Below are 20925 nucleotides of genomic sequence, written 5' to 3' on the forward strand. Positions count from 1 at the left end.
TGTGGCGCTCAGGGTCTGGCTGCAGGCAGAAAGGTGCACAGCAGGGAGTAGTTGAAGAGAGGTCAAAGAAGGGCCGATTTCTAAAGGCATGACCAGGGTCAAGGGGACCCACGGGGGGTTGGGTGGGGCAGTCCTCAGGGTTGGCGACAGCCCTGTTCACCACAGGGTGCGAGGAGGGGTGGTAACGGAGGGAGAGGGCAGCCTGGCAGGATTCTTCAGCGGAGGGAAGCTGCCAACCCTCAGCCCAAAGGGCAGAAAACCAGGAAAACAAGGACCCGGAACCATCCTGCCCCAGGATCTCTGCCAGTCCCTCCGCTCGGCTGAGCCCAACCGGAAGCCAGAGGGGTTTGCATGGGGGCGGGGGTGGGGGAGCAGCAGGGCGGAGAAGGTGCGGAGTGAACGCACCGTCACGGAACTGAGGGAAGAGCAGCATGACCCAAACCAGGTCCGAAAAGTGTCAAGCGCACAGCAACCAAGGCAGAGGCCCGACGGACTCAGCCGGTCCCGAGACAAGCAGCACCTTCCGACCGCTTCTTACTTACCCAGCTTAGCCCACGGCAGAGCTCCTCGTGGTCCCTGCTGCCCTCGCCAAAAAAGATGACGTGGAGATGAGAGGGCTGATGGCTGCAGCTTGAGTTGTGGGGTGTCCCGTGGCGGAGGGGCCCGTTCTAGCAACAACTAAGCTGTTTGATAGGCTGCAGCCCTCCGGGGAGGGAGGAGGGACAGAAAGGCGCACAGCTCCTCAGAGGCTGGGAGGCCGCGTCCCGAGTCACCCGTGAGGATAAGGAGGTCAGCAGCGATGGCCTTGAGGGGGCGCCTCACAATCCTCCCTCCTCTGGTGTTTCTGGAGGATGGCTCTGTAGGCCGTGGAGCGAGCCTCTGTCTGTGTGGCCGATGTGGATTCGTGCCAGAGCGCCAGGGCAGGGCTGTTCCCCACGGAAGGCTCTCTGGTGGCTCCACAGACCTCAGGGGCACAAGGCTGGGTGAGGGGGAGCTTCTCTCTAAAGCAGCAGGCCTCAGAGGCCTCAGCCCCAACCACCCTCTCTTCCAATTTCCAGATTCTTGGGAGTGAAGGCAGGTGTTCCAGCCTCGGGCTGGAGTGGACACCATCTGCTGTGGCCACAGGGAGGCTCCCCTTCAATAGACACGGACTCTGGGCCCACCCCCAGGTGCCCGGCCGATTTCAGGGATGGGACACACACCCGTCTGGCCCCAACTCACTTCTGCTCTGCACAAGTGTCACATCCATCTCCTCTAACACAGGGAAGTCAAGAGAGGTCTCTGGGGACAGAGCAGTGACAGAGCAGGTAACTAACCAGAGCCCAGGGGGCAGGGGGTGGAAACACCATGTGGCCCTGCCAGAGGTTGATGCTGCCTTGAAAGCCCCGAGCACAGAAGCAGTATAAATGTTCAGCAATGGGAGTTCCTGTCGTGGCGCAGCGGTTAACAAATCTGACTAGCATCCACGAGGACGCAGGTTCAATCCCTGGCCTTGCTCAGTGGGTTAAGGATCTAGCATTGCCATGAGCTGTGGTGTAAGTCACAGATGCGGCTTGGATCTCGCATGGCTGTGGCTGTGGCATAGGCCGGCAGCTACAGCTCCGATTGGACCCCTAGCCTGGGAACCTCCATATGCCACAGGTATGGCCCTTAAAAGCCAAAAAAAAAAAAAAAAGTTCAGCAATGGATCGTTGCAAATTATTTGAAAAGGAAGAAATAATGTCAAATTTATTATCCTTTAAGTTATTTAAAGTTCACAATGATGGGGGAAATTATGGGCGGAAGTGTTTCTACCTTAAGGCGGAAGAATAAGCAGAGATTGTGGCCGGGAGGCACCAAGGGAACCCAGCGTGACCCGCAGACACCAAGGCCTTCCTCTGCCAGTTAATGCGCAGGTTGATACCAGCCTGGAGAGAGCTTGATAAACATGCCCCTGGCTAATGGGGATGGGACTGTGGGCCTTCTCTCCCTGTCACTGTTTCTAGCGACACCCAGGCAGGAAGAGCTCCCCTGAACAATGAAGACACCACCTCTGCTCGCCAGACCCAGCGGGACCCTGGAGCCCCTGGGCCCAGCTGGGAAGGCAGCCCCTGCAAGCAACGCTAGAGCTTGGTGGGCTGCGAGGGGGTGAGGTGGCCTGGCCCGCTGGGCAGGGGCAGCACCATGGGCAGGGAGTTGCTACCCCGTTCGTGCCAGCATGTGTCCAGGATGGGGTAGAGCTTGCCCTGGAAGTCGGCCTGGAACGTGTAGAGCAGCCGCAGGTCATCGGGGCGGTCAGCATCGAAGAAGGTGAGCTCCCCCTGCTCGTAGTGCAAGTAGACGCCGATGCGGTGGGGGTGGCCGGCCACGGGCAGGGGCACCCGCGGGCAGCTGAAGGCCTCGTACACCCGACCCTCCTTCAGGCCGATGAGCCACACGCCGTGCTCTGGGGACTTGTTCAGCTTGCCCTTGCGACTGGCCGTGCCCTTGATGACCCCCAGGCGCCAGTCGCTCTTGCTGCCCACCACCACCTCCCAGTAGTGGCGGCCGCAGGAGAAGCCCCTGCTGGCCAGGACGCACGTGCTGTAGTCGAAGCGCTCGGGCTGGCTGGCGCGCCGCTGGGCCAGGAGCCCGCACTGCACCACTGTGTTGCCCTTGGAGAGCTCCAGGAGCGGGTGGGCCGTGGTGGGATCCAGCTTGAGGGACTCTGGGGCTGGGAAAGATCAGAGACGCGTTTTCAAGCCATGAAGGAGGCAGAAGGCCCTGCCCGAGGGAGGCTGATGGGAGGCCCGAGCTCCTTGGGAGAGGAACCGAGTCGGCCTCATCCCCGTACCCGCGGGGTCTAGAAGGGGCCGGGCACAGAGCAGGCAACCCCGAGGGGGTTTGCAGAATGACTGAAAGATGCCTGAAGGATGGAGGAAACGGCCACTGTGAGCTGAGGCGTTCTGGTAAGGGACACGGTGCAGGTGACCTGCCTAAGGTGGAGGTGCTGATGGAAGGCCTGGAAGATGGCCTGTTGTGTGAGGAAGCACCTCAGCTTCCTCCTCAGGTTTTCCGGAGACTCTAAGAACCGCAGTTGCTTCTTGGCTACCCCAGCAGCCTCGTCACGGACAAACCATCCCCCCTGAGCTCTTGGCTCACTGCCTGCAAATCAGTTTACACCCCATACGTGCAAACAGCATTCACGATTCAGAGATTATCTGCCATTCTGTACCCCCCTTGCCTCCTTTACCTCTTAAATAAACCCTGTTTTTGCCTTTGTTGGGTGAAACCAGTCTATTGATTGAGCTCCCTGATATACTGGTAACGAAGGGGTTAATTAAATGTCTGAGTTATTTTTGGCAGAGCATCAGCTATCATTTATTAAGCACTAAACCACACACACACACACACACACAAGTCAATTTAGAAACTACGCAGCCCTGCAAGGTGGGCTCTTTACAGGCGAGGAAACTAACGCTCAGACATTACACCGCTCACCCAGTCACAGGTTAGTAAGAGATGGCGCTGAGCTTGAGCGCCCTCTGCTGGTGGAAGCCCACCCTTGCGCCCTCCCCGCGAACCGTGCCCGCCTCCCATGCAGTTCTCTGGACCTCACAGAGAGGCAGCACCCAGGAAGGAGGATGGGTGGGGGCCTCACCTGGCAGAACCTTTCGGAAGAGCCTTTTCCACACCGTCAGCTTGATGTCGGCCTGGTGCAGGCCTGGTTTGAAGGAGATGGGGCTGAATGCACCTTCCAAGAGCCGGGCCTGCTGGAGCTCTGCGCTGGGAGCAGTGGTTCACAGTGAGGGTGGAGGACTTACCGTGCACCCCGCCCCTTCATCCGAATGCAGGTCCAACCAGCCAATCCGCAGCTCAGAGGCCCGGGCCCATCCTGTCCTCCCCGCCACCCCTCTCAGAGTCCCGCCTCCTTCCCGGGAGGGAAAACACACCACATGGGGAGCTCTCCAGGTGCAGGCCTGGGGCCAGCAGCAGCACCTGGGGGCTTGTTAGAAATGCAAATTTTCTTGGGTCCCATCCCAGACCTGATGAATCATAACCAATTACTGGGGCCCAGGGATCTGTATTTTAATGAGCTCTCCAGGTGGTTCTGATGTGTGCTGTCTGAGGCTCACATCTCTGCCTTGGAGGACCATGGCCCCCAGCTCCAGCTGGAGTGGAAACCAAACTCAGCCAATCAGATCCTCTGTCCATTTGTTTCAGCCAATTCTCCTCACCAAATTATGTTTAATTCTAAGGGAAATTTGAGAAAACAAGGAGACTCCTAAACTGGCCTAAGCCCTGGCTCTGGAACCTTATGTGTGATTCGTTTGTTGGGACTGGAACATGGATCTGACCGCTTCCCACCAGGTGTGGTGTATGTTTCATTACCCACCTCACCCTCCTCAGCTCCTGTTCTGCCCTGCATCACACCCACACTAAACACCCACGATTTTTTTTTTTTGGTCTTTTTGTCTTTTTAGGGTCACACCAGCAGCATATGGAGGTTCCCAGGCTAGGGATCCAATTGGATCTGTTGCTGCTGGCCTACACCACAGCCATAGCAACACAGGCTCTGAGCCACGTCTGTGACCTACACCACAGTTCAGGGCAATGCCGGATCCTTACCCCGCTGAGCAAGGCCAGGGATCGAACCCACGTCCTCATGGATGCCAGTTGGGTTTGCTAACCACTGAGCCATGATGGGAACTCCCTAAATACCCATGATATTGAACTTCTCATAATACTCCAAATACACACACACACACACACACACACACACACACACACACACACGCTTCACTCTGTCATGTGACCCAGCCTGCCTGCAAACACCTGTCCTCTGTCCTTCTCAGCCATCCCACCTGTGTGTGGTCTTTGCCAGCCTCCCCGAGTCACCTCCTCTTTGTTAATTCTGTAGCTTGGGTGAACTTCTACTGTTCTAGGTACCCACAGTGATGTAACTCTAGTTCATGGCCACCTCCAGTCTTCGAGACCCCTGAAGGCAGAGACGTGACTTTCCCCAGGCTTGGGTACAGAGCCAGAGGTGGGCGGCTGCCCCTGGGCACTGGCAGCAGCAAAAGTGAAGGGAGGATCTAGTGGAGACAGATTCCCTTGCCTGCAGCCACCAGACCCTCGCCGAGAGTTCCCTCTGTGGTAATTACCTGGAGGCCGTGGAGTGGTACTTCTGGAAGACAAGAGGGGGCAGGTTAGAGCATGGAGGAGGTTAAGCCATTAGGAGGGGAGGGTCCTGGGGCCCTGGGGCCTCAGCCTGGAGGACAATCCCTTGTCCACTCACCCGGATGAACTCGTAGTGACTCTCGTTCCCAAACTGCTCCAGCATACACGTGGCCTGGGCCAGCCGCTCCTGAGCGCCCCGGGCCTGCTCCAGTTGCATGTCCAGCGAGGCCACGAGGCCACGGGTGTGACCCTCTACCCCCTCTAGGCAGCGGGCCTTCTCCTCGTCCACCAGGTGGTGCAGCTCCTGGAACTCGCGGCGGATCACCCAGCTGAAGACATCAGACTCGTTCTGGGACAGGGAGGGGCCGGTCAGGGCAGGAGCTGCAGCTGACCTTGGGGCTCCAGAGCCTTGCCGCCCAGGCCTTCTGGGCTTTCCCAAAGGGGCTGGGACCCAAGGCCCAGGGCTGACTCTGGCTGGGGTGTGTGTTCGCGCTGGGTCAAGGGATCCCAGATGTGGCCATGGGGTGGGCAACAGCGGCGGGGCAGAGGCTGGGCCTCCACCTCCTGGTTCAGATGCAGTGGCTCTGTCCCACCCTACGTAAGATCTGGCTTTATCCCAGGGTTCCACACTGCAAAAAAGCCTGAAAGGCCCCAGCGAGCAGGCTTTGGAGATAACAAGCATGCCCTGGGTGACCTTCCTTCAGACCCGGTACTGCTGCCTCCCTCTCCAGGCTGAGGAAGATTCATTGAGTTGACCTTCAAGGGTTCCCTGCTCCAGTTTCACGATCCCTGCAGCCTTCTAGCCCCAATGGGGCCCCTCATTTGGGAAAAGCAGCCGCTGAGGGCCTCAGGCCTTTCCACACCCCCTCTCCAGGGTACCCGGAGGGCACTGCACAGGCTGTCAAGGTCAAGCAGACCCAGGTGGCAGGGGGCGGGTGGTCAGGCCCATGCGTTGGGCTGTTTACCTCCAGGACTTGGGTTCTGCATTATCTCAGTCCCAAGGGCATGGGGGACATAGGCGCGTGTGGAGAGAGTTCTGACAACCAGGCCGAATTCCCCTAAGAGTCTTTGCGCTTTCCCCACCCCTCCCTGGAATGCTTTGAACTCTGGCTTCATACCGAGGGCACAGGTTCCTGCAAAGGACAAATCAGAACTGGGCTCTGCAGGAAAGGGAAGGGGGCTGGTCGCAGGGGAGGACACAGGGGCGCGGGGAACTCACGACAATCCGGGTCCTGTTGTTCACCAGTTTGGCGACTTGTTCTTCCACCTTCTTCTGCTCCTGCTTCAGGTCGGAGATGAGGGCTGCTAGCTCCTCCTGGAGGCAACAGCCCGTAGCCCCATGAGCCACCGACCCCTTCACCCTTCCGGCCCCTGGGAGCATCCCAACAGCCACAGGCACTCCCAGTGGAACCAGGGAGCTGCTGGTACCCTTGACCCCCAGATAGGTAAGACGACTCAAGAATATTCCACACTGAGGAGTTCCCATCGTGGCGCAGTGGTTAACAAATCTGACTAGGAACCATGAGGTGGCGGGTTCGATCCCTGCCCTTGCTCAGTGGGTTAACGATCCAGCATTGCCATGAGCTGTGGTGTAGGTCGCAGACGCAGCTCGGATCCCGCGTTGCTGTGGCTCTGGCGTAGGCCGGCAGCTATAGCTCCGATTCGACCCCTAGCCTGGGAAATTCCATGTGCTGCGGGTGCAGCCCTAGAAAGAAAAAAAATAATAATAATAAGGCAGCATGGAGATAAGTGAACAGAGTCCTTGCTCTCCCTAGGAAGGCGTCTGGTCTCACAGCAGCCTGAGAGGGGCATCCCAAAGCTAACCCGCCCGAGACAGAGACAGATGGGACCCGTTATTTCTCATCCGCTGGGCCACTGTGAGCACCGTGAGCGGAAACAGATTTATGTGAAACATAAAGTATCTTAAGATTTCAATAGGAGAGGAGTTCCCATCATGGCGCAGTGGTTAACAAATCTGACTAGGAACCACGAGGTTGCGGGTTTGATCCCTGGCCTTGCTCAGTGGGTTAAGGATCCAGTGTTGCCGTGAGCTATGGTGTAGGTCGCAGATGCGGCTCGGATGCTGCGTTGCTGTGGCTCTGGCGTAGGCCAGTGGCTACAGCTCCAACTGGACCCCATCCTGGGAATCTCCATATGCCACGGGAGAGGCCCTAGAAATGGCAAAAAGATAAAACAAACAAACGAACAAAAGATTTCAATAGGAGAAAACGGGAATGCATGAAAGAGATCTGATAAAGGAACATAAATCCACATCCGAAACTGGAACCCAAGCCCTCTCTGGCTTCTGGCCAGAAACGACAGGCTCCCTGGGGTCCCCTCTGCTGGGCACCCTCTGCTGTTAAAACCCAGTGTCCCTGCTCCCTGCTCCCTCTGGGAATTTTTGGTCCCCTTTGCGGGGTTCTCTCTCAACCCAAATCTCAAGCCCCGGTGCCCCTGGGGGTGTCTTTGGGGTCTTCCCCACCGCTCTGCCCACTCTCCTGGTCGGTCTTCACCACACCTGTGACTCCAAGGACCACCGGTATATAGATCCCCCCACCCTCGTATTCCCAGCCTCACTCTCCCACCTACCACCTGGCAGAGGGATCAGGCCACGTCATACTCTGCTTGAAACCCGCCAACCCTGGTCCTCTGGATAAATCCCAAGTCCCTTCTCATGTCACATAGGCCTTTTACTGACCTGGCCCCTGCTTACCTCACCCTCCCTTAATGGGAAAATGTGTAATTCCTCAAGTGGGCCATGCTGTTTGCCTGCTGGCCTTTGCATGTTTTGCCTCCTTTTGCTTTTTCTCCCCTTCTTTTCTTTTCAAGTCCTCCTTATGGTTCAGAAGTGGCTCAGCAGTACACTTCCTCCAGGAAGCCCTCCCTGACCACCCGAGGCCATGCAGGAGCCATGTTCCAGGTGGTCTCACTGTTGCCTGTATTTAACCTTGAGCAGCACCTAACACACAGCACTCTGTCCAGCCCCCAAACTCTGCTCTGGGGCAGGGTGAACTTCTTGCTTATTACTGTACCATGGGCACCTGCATGGCACCTACTACATACTAGATGCCCAGAAATGTCTGTGAGTAGGAGGGGCTGGTGGATGACCCGGTTGGCCTTCTGCACCCTTATTACTGTCTCCAAGCATTGGAGGAGCAAAGAAATGCTGCCCGGAGCACTCAGCCAGGAAATCTCTGGAACAGTTTCCAGGGGCCCTCTGCCTGCAAATCTTTTTTTTTTTTTTGTCTTTTTAGGGCTACACCCACAACATATGGAAGTTCCCAGGCTAGGAATCGAATCAGAGCTGCAGCTGCCAGCCTACACCACAGCCACAGCAACGCGGGATTCAAGCCCCCATCTGTGACCTATACCACAGCTCACAGCAACACCGGATCCTTAACCCACTGAGCCAGGCCAGGGATCGAACCTGTGTCCCCATGGATGCTAGTCAGGTTTATCACCGCTGAGCCACGACGGGAATGCCCTCTGCTTGTAAATTTTGACGTTTGCCTTCTTCCTGCCTGACTCCCTGTCTTCCGTCACCCATCACCCTTCCTTCCCCTTCCTCTGCAGACAGCAGGTCAGGTCCTCTAGAACAGTTCCCTTCTGAGAGCCCATCCTGCCTTCTGCTGATCTGCTGCCAAGGGGGGAAAAAAAAAAAAAAACCTGGCCCTGGTTTGAGTCCTCGCTCTGCCACTGACAAACTGATCCTAAGACGTTTACTTTCTCTGAACCTCAGTTTCCTCATGTGTAAATACAAAGATAACCCACCTTTCATAAACCTTAGATCAACTAACTAACCTACGATGGTATCATCGTCATTATTATTCTGCTAAAAGATGATCTGCTAGTTAGCGGTCCGTGAGGGCAGGAATCCACTGATTCCACAACACATTTACAACCTGCTGGCACAGGACTATCCCGGGGGCAAAAACACAGTCCCTGCACTCCTGTGCCTGAGACAGCAGTCCACGGACCACTCGCCAAAGGAATGACCACTACAGGGGAAAAGCAGGGGAGGGGCTTGCAAGGGATGCAAGGCCTATAGATCGCTGGATCCCCAGCACCTGGGGCCTGGAGCGGCCACTCAAAAGTGATCAAGTTATGCTCCAGGACATGGCTGGTCCCCCGGACCCCTCTCTGGTGGTAGAAAGGTGCAGGACCGTGCTCCCTCCAGGTCCCTCCGGGAAGCCCAGCCCCCTGTCCCCCCAGCAGCCTCGCTGCCCACCTTCATGCGGCTATAGACAGTGGAGACGGGGGTGACCCGGTGGTGCTGGTGGGAGCCCAGCAGGCCGCAGAGGCCGCAGATAAGCTCCTGGTCCTTCTCGCAGAAGAGGCTGAGTGGGTTCCGGTGATGGGTGCAGACCTGGGGCTCCGGGTCCCCGGGGAGCTGCAGGGCTTCGATCACACGTGCCAGGGAGACGTTGGGCGGGGAGCTGCTGGAGTCCACCTCCTGCCGGCACACAGGGCAGCGCAGCTCCGAGTCCAGGTGGCGGGACAGGGACAGCAGGCAGCCCTTGCAGTAAGAGTGGCCGCACTGCAGCATCAGGGGCTCCTTGAAGACCTCCAGGCAGACGGGGCACTGCAGGCGGTCCTCCAGCTCGGGCACACTCACCTGCCACGCCATCCACAGCACCCTAGGGGGCCCAGGGCAGCCTCCCTGGAGCCTGCTCCCTCCACTCCTTCAGCCCCGGCCCCCAAGGACCCTGAAATGAGAGGCTCTTAAGGACACCGGTCCTGCATTCCAGCTCAGACCCACTATGACCTTAGGCTGGTTTTCCCATCTTGAAAACAAAGGGCTTAAATGAAACGAGTGGTCACTTGGAGGTCCAGGATTCCACAATTTTTCCCTCCCTAGGGCCGCAGGTGCAGCACATGGAAGTTCCCAGGCTAGGGGTCAAACTGGAGCTACAGCTGCCGGCCTACACCACAGCCACAGCAATGCAGGATCCGAGCCGAGTCTGTGACCTATACCACTGCTCACGGCAACGCTGGATCCTTAACCCACTAAGCAGGGCCAGGGATCAAGAAACCTCGTCCTCATGGATCCTGGCTGGGTTCGTTTCCACTGAGCCACAATGGGAACTCCTGGGATTCCACATTTTTAACTCGGATTGAGAGGTTAAACACAAAAGGGGCTAGCTGCAGGGTCACTTGGAGTGACACTAATAACGCAAACTCCGGCCCAGCTCCTGACCTAGACCCGAACGGCAAAAACAAGCCAAGGTCCTCCCCACCTTCCAGATGGTTCTCAGACTGGCTAGCAGCTGTTGGAAGCACAGATGGAACAGAACTCCTGAGTCACCCCTTCACACAGCTCCAGTGAACCCCAGAAATCTGCATTTACGATAGACACCCCCCCCCCATCAAGCTAAAGCAACGAAACTCTTCCAGAGAGTCTGAGACCTCAGAAGGCTGGCTCCTGGGCTCCCTCCCCGCTCCCTTGTGAAAGCTTATTGGCACTGAGAGAGGAGAAGCATCTCACCGGAAGGGAAGTCGGCAGTGGGCTCAGGGAGAACCCCTTACTGACCACTGCTTTCTCTGGATCCACTGAGCCCCCCGCTGGGGCCTCACACCAGCATCACCGACTCAGTCTGCTCCAGCTTCTCCTCTGCCCAGGAAGGGATGGCAGGTGTAGGGACCTGGGGATTGCAGCTAGACACCTGTTCTACCTAGTCTCTGCCCCTTTCCTCCTCCCCTTTCCCAGAAACACCCTGGTGTCCCCAAGGTCACTCAGAATCAGGTGGAAACTGGGCTACATCACGGGACCAGGGAGCCCGCCTCTGATAACTGCAATACTCAAGGGCTTGCTTTGGCCAGGCATGGGGGAGGGGCGGAGACAGAGGCCCTGGCACCTTCTCATACCTTATGGACCCCAAATGGGACTTGACTCATGCTCTGACACAATTCTTTCTCATCTCGAGCTCTCTCAAATGTTGAAGGTATTTTTATTTCCCTAGATTTTTAAGTTGATGTATAATTTCTATACAATGAACAAATCTTTTTTTTTTATGGCCACACCCACAGCATATGGAAGTTCCTGGGCCAGGGATTGAATCTGAGCTGCAGCTACAACCTACACTGGATCCTTTAACCCACTGCACTGGGCCAGGGATCGAACCCACACCTCTGCAGTGACTGGAACCACTGTAGTCAGATTCTTAACCCACAGCACCACGGCAGGAACTCCTAAAGTGCACAAATCTTACCCATGGACTTGAGGTACAATTTATACATGTTTACTCACTCTCAAGGTCAAGATCCAGAGGAGCTTCTGGGTTGGTGAACACATCCATGTACTGGGGCGGGGGGACCCCAGTTCCATGGGGGTGAAAGACCCTGTGCTCTGGACTCTTCAGACTTCACCCTGTCCACCTCTTTGTTGGGCTGTTCATCTGCATCCTTTATAATAAAATGGGAAACGTTTTTAAAAAATCAAGATACAGAACGTTTCCCGCACCCAGAAGCATCCTCACGTGTCCCCAGTCAGAACCCCTCAAGAGGGGAGCCGCGACCTTGACTCATATCATCATAAACTAAAGTGGCCTGGTTTTGAATTTCAAATAATCAGAACTACCTAGTATGTATCCTTTTGTGTCCAACTTCTACTCAAGACTATTGCATTTTGAACCTTTTATTAAAAGTCTTTCAAAGGTTTAAGAGGTTCAATGACATTTTGTTTACACAGGTAACAAATATCATGACGGTACTACACTACGCCTCTCATGGGGGGTGGGGTGGGGCAGGAAATCACTGAATGGAAAAGACAGGGGTGGGAGAGGGTCTCCAGAAGGAGACCTGGACTAGCAGGCCATGACCCCCACAGGCCTAAGCACCCACATCTGTTGGTGGGGTGAGGTCTCCACCCCAGGGACAAGCAAGACCAAGGTCTGGTCTAGGCAAGCAGAAAGCCAATTTTATATAATTGGACAAATGTTCATTGAGAACCTGCCATGTGTCAAGCATTGGGCTGAGTGTTAGGGAGACATGAGAGAACAAGACAAAGTTACTGTCCTTTTGGAGTTTATAGTACATGGAAGAGGAGTAGGATGAGCCCATAAATAAACAAGATAATGTAACGGTGTTAAATGCTATGCAGGATGTGAACGGTGTGGTGAGAAAGAGGGAGATGGGGTGGCCAGATTTTGAGGTACACTTGAGAAGGAGGAGGGACAATCTTTCAGGAGGGATGGTTGAGATGAGAACTGAAGAATACAAGGAAGCCAACCACCTGAAAGGGAGGACTAGGCAATGAATCAGGAAGTGCAAAGGCCCTGAGGCTGGAAAGAGCTCAGTACAGTTGACCCCTGAGCAGTGTGGGGATTAATCCTCCTGTACTTTATGGTCGGCCCGCTCTGTCGTGGATTCAACCAACCACAGATTGTGTAACATGGCAGTATTTACTAGCGAAAAATATCCACGTGTAAGTGGATCTTCGGAAGTCAAACCCGTGTTGTTCAAGGGTCAACCGTATGTGTGAGATCACCAGAGAGGAGGCTGGGTGCTGGATCACAGTAAATGCGAGGGAATAGCAGATGAGCTCAGGGGGCTTGGCAGGGAGGGCCCTGCAGATCAGGGCAAAGGTTTGGAATTTTTTTTTTTTTTTTTTTTTTGCCTCCCACGGCATATGGAGTTCCAGGGCCAGGGATCAGATCCAAGCCATAGTTGCAACCTAAGCCACAGCTGTGATAACGCCAGATCCTTAACCCATTCTGCCCAGCTGAGGATTGAACCTGCAACCCAGCGGTCCCAAACCACCACTGATCCCATTTTACCACAGCTGCAACTCCGAAAGGCTTGGATTTAATTTCAGGAGCAGTGTGAGCTACTGGAGGGTTTTAAAGCAAGGAAATATCTGAATTATACTTTGAAAAGATCCCTCTAGCTGCTGCATAGATAATGGATCACTGTGGCTTGAGCACCTAGATGGAAGGATAGTGATGCCAAGAAGATCCAGGTGAAAAAGGTAGACGGGGAATCCAGAGTCAGGTGCCTGAGGACATTTCGGGTAAGGGCCCCTGAGGAGCCCAGTGGTCTGCAGACTTTGCAAACACAAGAAACACCTGGGGAGCTTGTTAAAACAAATGTCTGGGCTCTGGTCCCAGAGTTTCTGATTCAGGAGTACAGAGATAGGCCCAACAATTGTGTTTCAACTTCGAATGAGCTCCCAGGCAACACTGATGCTGCTGGTCTGGGGACTACACTTTGAAAATCACTGAAAAAGACAATTGCACACGGGCACCTGGAGCTCGGGTGCCCAGGGGAGGCTCTGGGCCGGCCTCATATGCACCACCTGTACATCATATATTTAAACCTGTGGGCGTGGTCAAGCTCCCTCAGGGATTGGGAATAGAGAAGGGGTTCCCAGACAGGGCCCCGAGGTGGCTAATGTTTAGAGGTCAGGAAATGAAGGATGACTGAGAAAGGACAGCCAGTTAGGTGGGAGGAAAAATCAAGAGAGTGTGGCGACCAGGAAGGCGTGACAGGCCAAACGGATCCCCAAAGATATCCACGCCCTAGTTCCTGGAATCTGTGAATAGGAATCTGACAGGGCAAAAGGGACTTTGAAGATGTAATTACAGTCATGGAGCGGAGTTATCCAGGTGGAGCCAATCTAATCACACGATCCAATAGTAGCGAATCTTCTCTGGCTAAAGTCAGAGAGAGATGCGGCAAAAAGGAGCCAAGCCTATAAAAGTGTTAATCAGATAATAGTCCCTCCAAGCCTGAGAAGGAACTGACTATTGTGGACTCTGAGATGCAGGGGCCCACGTGCAAGGGCCAGAGAGAGGCCTTTACAAGCTCAAGGTCAGCGCTGGCTGACAGCAAGGCCAGAGGGACCTCGGGCCTAGGGCTGCAGGGATCTGGCTTTGCCAATCACCTTAGTGGGCTTTGAAGTGGCTCCTTCCCCAGATCCTCCAGTGAGGCCAACGCCTTGAACCTAGCCCAGTGAGAATGGTGTCAGACTTCTACCACACAGAACTGTGAGACAGTAAGTAGGTAGTGCTTTGAACAGCTAGTTTTGTGGTCCTCTATTACAATAGTGAGAGAAAACTAAATACAGAAACCAAGAGAAAAAAGTGTTTAAAGGTCAGATAGGTCCCCTTCCTCATATCCTGACAAGTGCCCAGTAACCTGAGGACAAAGAGGCATCTGCCAGATTTGGCAACAAGAGCAGAGGGGGTGGCACGGAGCAGAGGGGAAGTGGTATTGAAGTGAATTCAAAAGAAAACGGGGGCAGCTACAGCTCCGATGGGACCCCTAGCCTGGGAACCGCCGTATGCTTCGGGTGAGGCCCTAAAAAGACAGAAAAAATAAAATTTTTTAAAAATGGAGGAGTTCCTGCTGTGACACGGTTAAGAATCCAATTGCAGCTTCTCTGGTTTCCGCAGAGGCTTGGGTTTGATCCCCAGCCTGGCGCAGTGGGCTAAAAAGGATCCCGCATTGCCACAGCTGCCCTGCAGATCACAGCTGTGGATGGGATTCAACCCTGGCCTGGGAACTTCCATATGCCTTGAGTACGGCCATTAAAAAAAAAAAAAAAAAAAGGAAAATGGAGGGTAAGGAGGTGGTGACAGAATAGTTGAAAAAGCCCTTTACTGCAACACGTTTGAGAAGTTTTTCCTGCAAAGAACCGGGACGGGGCCACCTGTAGCAGCTGGAGACGTGGGACAGAGGGAGACGAGTTTGTTTTGAGGTGGGAGCTTGGGGGACACAAAGAAGCCTAAGAAAATGACCAGTCAAGACACGCTGGGTGCAAGAGCGCAGGGGGATACCCGAAGGCGCCCAATCTGCTGCAGGTGCCGCAGACTTTGCAGATTCGGTGATGAGCAGATGAGGGTCAGCACGTTGAATTCTGAGGAACAAGGCAGTTTGACATTAAGTTCCTGTCTGCACGTGCGTTTCCCCCACAGCAAAGCAGAACGAGGGACGGTGGAAATAACCCAGGGCTGCCAGGCCCGACGCTTCCAGCAGCCCGCCGTTTCTGAGGCCTTGTCCTCACCATCCTGCTTCACCCGGCCCGTGCCCAAAGCTTGGCCACCCCCTGCCCCATTGCTGGTCCTTATTCCTCGCGCCTTTGCCACGAGCCCCGTCAGGCCCTGCTTGTCCTCATCAGACGCCTGATGAGGCTCCACGTGCCCTCAATCTGCGCCCGCTCAAGCTGCGTGCGCCCCGTCACGTGCCCGGTCACGTGCCTTGCCACTCTCCCGCGCGTGCGCGCTCCCTGAGGGCGGTTGGCGGCGTTTGGAGCGGAGCCATGAGCGGCTCTTCGCGGTCCCTGAAAGGAACACCGCGGTCGGGTGCGGACGGTCAGGTATAAAGGGGCGCCGAGCCGCCGCGGGGGGGGGGGGTGCCGCGCAGAGATGGGGGCAGCGCCCGGAACCCGGGAGCCTTGCAAAGGGACGTCGCCCCCAGCCAGGTGAGGGCCCGGGCGCTGGAGAGGCAGGGGCCTTGGCCGCCGGAGTCGGGGCGCCAGCCCCGGGCTCTGAGACTCTGTGTTTCATTCCCCCACCAGTCTCTGTACCAGCGGTTAAGTCAGAGGATGCTGGACATCTCCGGGGACCGGGGCGTGTTGAAGGATGTCATCCGAGAGGGGACTGGAGAGCTGGTGACACCCGACGCTTCGGTGCTCGGTAACGGACCGCAGACCCGCCTGCCGTCCACCCTCGGGAAGCTGGCAGTGCCCAAGTGTTGGCGGGTGTTGGGCACCAGGCTTGGCTCTGCACTTTGATTTTGGAGGCCACGTTTAAAACATGAGTTTTGTTATAATTGGCGTCTTAAGGGATAAGGAGGGAACCCCTTACCCCTTTGTAATGGGACTACGGAGAACAAGGGATCCCACCAGCCCAGCTCTCGAACCTCAGAGCCTGTGGGCAGGCCTCCAAACGTTGAGCGAAGATTTTTCCAATCACTCCTGGTGAGGGGCAGTTTAAGGGCAGCTGGTACTTCCATTATTTTTGTGGGACAATTAAGGAAATTTGATAGGGCGGTGAGGGTGTCTTTGGTCCGTTTACCTCCCACTATCTCTTTCTTCTGTCCCAGTGAAATATTCTGGATATCTGGAGCACATGGACAAGCCTTTTGATTCTAACTGCTTTAGGAAAACTCCTCGGCTCATGAAACTTGGGGAGGGTAAGTTCAGAAACAGAGCTGGAAAAGAAGTGATCATTTGGGGAATTGCCCTAATGAGGGCAACACCCTAAGACCACAGAATGATCTGGAGCGCTGATTCTTTGAGTTGGTTTTCTGAGGCTGGGCTTTGCTAAACCAGCCCTGTTGTCTTCCATGCTTCCCTCCTTGAGACATAGGTGTTTGGGAGATGGCCTTGCTGGCAGAGTTATCTTTGCAGCCTGACTTAAATATTGGGTGCTACACTTTTCTTTGCTAGTTGATTAAGTCAACACCTATTGAATGCCTGCTACCTCCAAAGCACAGGGAAAAGAGAGGAGGTACTGAGGATTAGAAGGTCTGGGGCCAGTGTGGGGGAGGGAGATTAACATATTCCAGACAGCTAAACTGGTGGAGTTTCTAGGAAGTGTAAGCCATATTTTGTGGCAGTGCTCAATTGAAGGTAGAGTTAATTCCAGCTGGGAGGTTCAGGGAAGGCTTCATGGAAGAGGGGGCATTTGACATGATCCCTAACGTTTGAATAGCAATCCCCCCAAGGTAGAAGCTGGGCATGGGTGGGGGCGGGGGCAACACTGGAGGAAGAAGGAACTTCATGGACGAAGGCTGCTGCAGAGCCTAGAGGAGTTAAGGTCTGGGACGGAGGTGGTGGTGGTAGGGAAACAAGGCTGAGAAGCGTGTTGGGACCACAGTGTAGAAAGGCTGGAGATACCATGCAGAGAGATGTGGACCTGGAAGGGGGAAGAAAGTCATTGGCATTGGAACAAGATACTGGGTCGGCTTCCACCATGCTTCTGGTCCCTTCTTCCAGACATCACACTTTGGGGCATGGAGCTGGGCCTTCTGAGCATGCGGAGAGGAGAGCTGGCAAGGTTCCTGTTCAAACCGACCTACGCCTACGGAACACTGGGCTGTCCTCCCCTGATCCCCCCAAACACCACCGTCCTATTTGAGATTGAGCTGCTTGACTTCCTGGACTCTGCTGAGTCGGACAAGTTTTGTGCCCTCTCGGTGGTGAGTCCTGGGGCACAGATGTCAGCACTTAAGAGAGAATGGGATGGGTTTGTATTTCGGTAATTATCCTTATCTGCTAATGATCCTCAGCCCCAGGTTCCACTGAGGCCCTGGGGGGTGGGGGCGGGGAGTTCCCCACTTGTTAGTATTTGTCTGTCTTAGTTCTGGCTTCATGTGTAGGCATGTGTGCTAGGCTGAGAGTCTGCTAGGGACTAGCAGCTTGAGCTGGTCTCTTAGTCACTGTTTGTCTAGCTCTCCCTGCAAGACAGTGAACATTTGTTTCTCAACAGTGGTTTCCAGCAAATCAAGCATTGATAGATCCTGACTAGGGTGACCATATAATTTATTATAGCAGGACATCAGGTGTAAACTGGGACAATCCCAGGCAAACTGGGACAGATGGGTTCTGTCCCCATAACTTAAAAAAAATTGCCTTTGCTTTGTAGTCTTTCACTTAATTCATCCCTTAGAGTTTAGAGCTAGGTCTTCTAATCACCAGCAGTCAGGTCCTGTCCTTGTCATGCTGTTCGCCCTGACTGTCCATGTGGCCTTTGATATCCAGCTCAGGTTTACATATGTATATGATGTCTCCCCAGCTAAACTGTCACCACCTCAGGCGAGGGATCTTGCCTTTTCCTCATTTTCCTGCAAAACAGAGGTTCTTGAAGATAACCTGTATCCCACCTCTTCCGTATTGATTTAGAAACTTTGGGGATGGGGCCAAGAGATCTGACTTTACTGGCGGCCTAGTGGTTAAGGATTCAGTGTTGTCATTGCTGCGGCTGGGGTTCAGTTCCTGGCCTGGAAACTTCCACCTGGCACAGTGAAAAAAAAATTAAATATTCTCCAAAACAAAACACAACACAGGAGTTCGCACTGTGGCTCAGGGGGTTAAGTTTCCATGAGGATGCGGGTTCCATCCCTGGCCTTGCTCAGTGGGCTGAGGATCTGCCGTTGCTATAACCTGTGGTGTAGGCAGATCCACTTGAATCCTATATTGCTGTGGCTGTGGTGTAGGCCAGCAGCTGCCGCTCCAATTTGACCCTTAGCCATGGGTGCAGCTGTAAAAAGGTGAGTCCAGTATGTACCTGGGGGGAGCATCATGGCCAGAAAGACCAGCTGGGCACTGGGCAGACCAAGACGTGTTAAATGTGAGCCCCAGCTTTTATGCTTGGCAAGTTCCATTGGTTTCTAATCCCTTGAGAAACTGCTGTTTTAGGGAGCATCTCTGGGAGACCTAAGGTAACAGGCTTCCTTTTGGCTCTGTAGTCTATAAAACGGGAGCGGTAGCGACACGGACCTGCCGTGCCTTCTTTTGAGAATCACGGAGGTGACTTCTCAGAGACACCTAGCTCACATGTGACAGTGAACAGAAGTTCATAATCTAAAGGAGAAGAACTGGTAACTGTCCTGACCCTGGCCTTGTGGCACGGGGGCTTTCAGTTTTTTCTTCCTGAGTGTCCTTGTCTTTGATCCTCAGGATCAACAAGATCAGTTTCCACTCGAGAAGGTCCTAAAAGTGGCAGCTACCGAACGGGAGTTTGGCAACTACCTTTTCCGCCAAAATCGATTCTATGATGCCAAAATGAGATATAAACGGGTAAGAATGCTTCAGAAGTATAAGTTTCAACCTTGAAAACTTCCTTATTTGAAAGATAGAGGCCTCGTCTCTGTCCCTACTCCTCATGTGCAGCCATTAAGAAAAATCTCAATAATCTGCATGCCAGGAGTTTCCTTGTGGCACAGTGGGTTAAGGATCTGGCATTGTCACTCCAGCAATGTGAGTCACTGTTGTGCAGGTTCTGTCTCTGGCCTGGGAACTTCCACATGCCACAGGTGCAGCCAAAAAAAAAATCCACATGCCAGGGGACTAAAGGCTAGGTGAGGAGTTCCCATTATAGTTCTGGAGTAATGAACCCAACTAGTATCCGTGAGGACATGAGTTTGATCCCTGGCCCTACCCAGTGGGTTAAGGATTCAGCATTGCCGTGAGCTGTGGTGTAGGTTGCAGATGTGGCTTGGATCCCAAGTTGCTGTGCCTGTGGTATAGGCGGGCAACTACAACTCCAATTAGACCCCTGCCCTAGAAACTTCCATATGCCCTGGGTGAGGCCCTAAAAAGACATTAAAAAAGACTGGGTGAGGGACACAGGGTTTGGATCTGGATGTGGTTACACGGGTGTGTTCAAGTTGTGAAAATCCATTGAGCCAGACACTTATTTTTTGTACTGAGCTGCATGTGTGTTTTAAGAAAAAGATTTAAAATTTTTTCATTCTAGTTTTGGATCCTCACTTCCCAATTGACTTCTCTACCTCATCTTGATTTCATGTCTCTTTGACAGTGGACATTCCTTTATTTCTGAGTTCATTCTCACCACCTTCTGACTGTGACTTAGTTTCGTGTGGAGGTTATGCTGACAGGAATTCACTGTTTGCTTTGTAGCAAATTCAGGAGATATTATGAGCCCTTTCTGTGTGCTGAACTCTGTGCCCTACGTTCCAGAGGCAGAAAGGATAAAGCTTAGAGTCTCGGGGCATTTGGACTTTTCTCATCTGCATGTTGAGCCTAAACATTCAGGATTTGCTGCAATCAGTTGTAAGCCATAAAATCCTGAAAAACAGTACTTCACATAAACCGGAGACATCAGTTTCCCCTGTGGAGGAAGGGAGGCAGTCCAGGGCTGGCGTGGCGGTTCCACGAAGCCATCAGGGAGCCGAGTTCCAGATGTCTTTCTGCACAGCTGCCGGTAAACGTATCTTTGTTCTCTCCCGCCCCAAGATGGTTGTTCAACCTGCAGCATCACAAGGTCATCTGGGCAGGAACAAGAGAGAGCCGAAGAGGCTAGTGTGTTTATTTATGTTAAGAACCTTCCAGAATCTGCCCCCACCCCACCTTATTTTATATCTCACTGGCTTTTCCCGTGGTAGATGGACACCCTTAGCGGTATATGCATAGGCACCTGGGAAGTGTAGTTTGATTAGCACGTTGCTGCGTTGAATGAAACGGAGGCTCTGTTAGCAGAGAGAGATACGGGGTGAGCATCTAACAGCATCTGCCACGTTTACCCCAGAGAGAGAGAAGGGGAGAGCCAGTTGCCTTCTGGAATGTGGACAAGGTCAGATTTCTTGAATCCAGAAGGTACAGATTTTGGCTCACAGGTTGAATCACAGATACTATAACTTTGTGAAGTTTCTTAGGAGGGAGCCTGCTCACTTGAAAAAAACCTTTCCTGTAAAAAAACCTTGTATTTTAAAGATATACTTTATGCTTTTGTTACACTGAACAGGTAGCATAGCTGAGTAAAGAATTCCAGGAGTTCCCGTTATGGCCTAGCGGCTTAAGAACCTGACTAATATCCGTAAGGATGTGGGTTCGATCCCTGGCCTTGCTCAGTGGGTTAAGGATTCAATGTTGCACAAGCTGTGGTATGGCTCACAGACATAGCTCAGATCTGGCGTGGCTATGGCTATGGCACAGGCCAGCAACTGCAGCTCCTATTCTACCCCTGGCCCGGGAACTTCCATTTGCTGGTGTGGTCCTAAAAAGAAGAAAAAGAACTCCAGGATAGAGTCCCCATTCCTCAGGTTTTTCAAGAAGAATGTTGTTCTGTTTTCACCATTACAATTGCTATTAAGTCTGATACC

The 20925-nt window shown here is 53.8% G+C and overlaps 2 protein-coding genes across 13 annotated transcripts in view; one reads left to right on the forward strand and one right to left on the reverse strand.

Moving 5' to 3' along the window:
- Nucleotides 1-1701: 1701 nt before the first annotated feature.
- On the reverse strand, nt 1702-15303 carry TRIM50 (tripartite motif containing 50). Of its 6 annotated transcripts, XM_085015865.1 has the most exons (10): nt 15143-15262; nt 14021-14080; nt 11387-11541; nt 10625-10750; nt 9368-9845; nt 6359-6454; nt 5258-5488; nt 5124-5146; nt 3620-3744; nt 1702-2692 (listed from the first exon to the last, which is right to left on the reverse strand). In XM_085015865.1, exons 5-10 carry the CDS (start codon nt 9764-9766, stop codon nt 2103-2105), a joined length of 1464 nt encoding a protein of 487 aa, XP_084871991.1. In that variant the 5' UTR covers nt 9767-9845; nt 10625-10750; nt 11387-11541; nt 14021-14080; nt 15143-15262; the 3' UTR covers nt 1702-2102. The 6 variants fall into 6 exon arrangements, with proteins under 6 accessions (XP_084871991.1, XP_084871990.1, XP_084871993.1 ...); XM_085015864.1 differs by having other exon boundaries at nt 14021-15303; XM_085015867.1 differs by lacking the exon at nt 14021-14080 and having other exon boundaries at nt 3620-3739; nt 14916-15231.
- A 22-nt stretch (nt 15304-15325) lies between these two features.
- Nucleotides 15326-20925, forward strand: part of FKBP6 (FKBP prolyl isomerase family member 6 (inactive)) — a 90914-nt gene continuing 85314 nt past the window's right edge. For 5 of the 7 annotated variants that reach the window (XR_014840255.1, XM_021086318.2, XM_005661974.4 and 2 more), the window contains exons 1-5: nt 15326-15454; nt 15656-15773; nt 16183-16272; nt 17078-17280; nt 18761-18880. Coding sequence is in view for 6 of the 7 variants with exons in the window: in XM_021086318.2 (XP_020941977.1) it covers nt 15398-15454; nt 15656-15773; nt 16183-16272; nt 17078-17280; nt 18761-18880 (588 nt within the window). In the remaining variant the exon portion in view is untranslated. Of the gene's footprint in view, nt 15560-15655; nt 15774-16182; nt 16273-17077; nt 17281-18760; nt 18881-20925 lie in introns of all 7 variants that reach the window. The other 2 variants (XM_085016831.1, XM_085016830.1) reach the window with 1 other exon arrangement.

Source organism: Sus scrofa, chromosome 3, assembly GCF_054392235.1.
Source record: "Sus scrofa isolate SSC_HxYL_T2T_F1_AM1 chromosome 3, Sscrofa_HxYL_maternal_Yorkshire_Landrace_v2.0, whole genome shotgun sequence".
Lineage (NCBI taxonomy): Eukaryota > Metazoa > Chordata > Mammalia > Artiodactyla > Suidae > Sus > Sus scrofa.

Excerpts from the sequence above, each read along its gene's own strand:
- TRIM50 (XM_085015864.1), bottom strand. The coding sequence starts at position 9,766 with ATGGCGTGGCAGGTGAGTGTGCCCGAGCTGGAGGACCGCCTGCAGTGC. Across the intron at positions 6,455-9,367 it reads CTGTCTATAGCCGCATGAAG|GAGGAGCTAGCAGCCCTCAT; the intron begins GTGGGCAGCGAG and ends TGTTGCCTCCAG. Across the intron at positions 5,489-6,358 it reads ACAACAGGACCCGGATTGTC|AACGAGTCTGATGTCTTCAG; the intron begins GTGAGTTCCCCG and ends TCCCTGTCCCAG.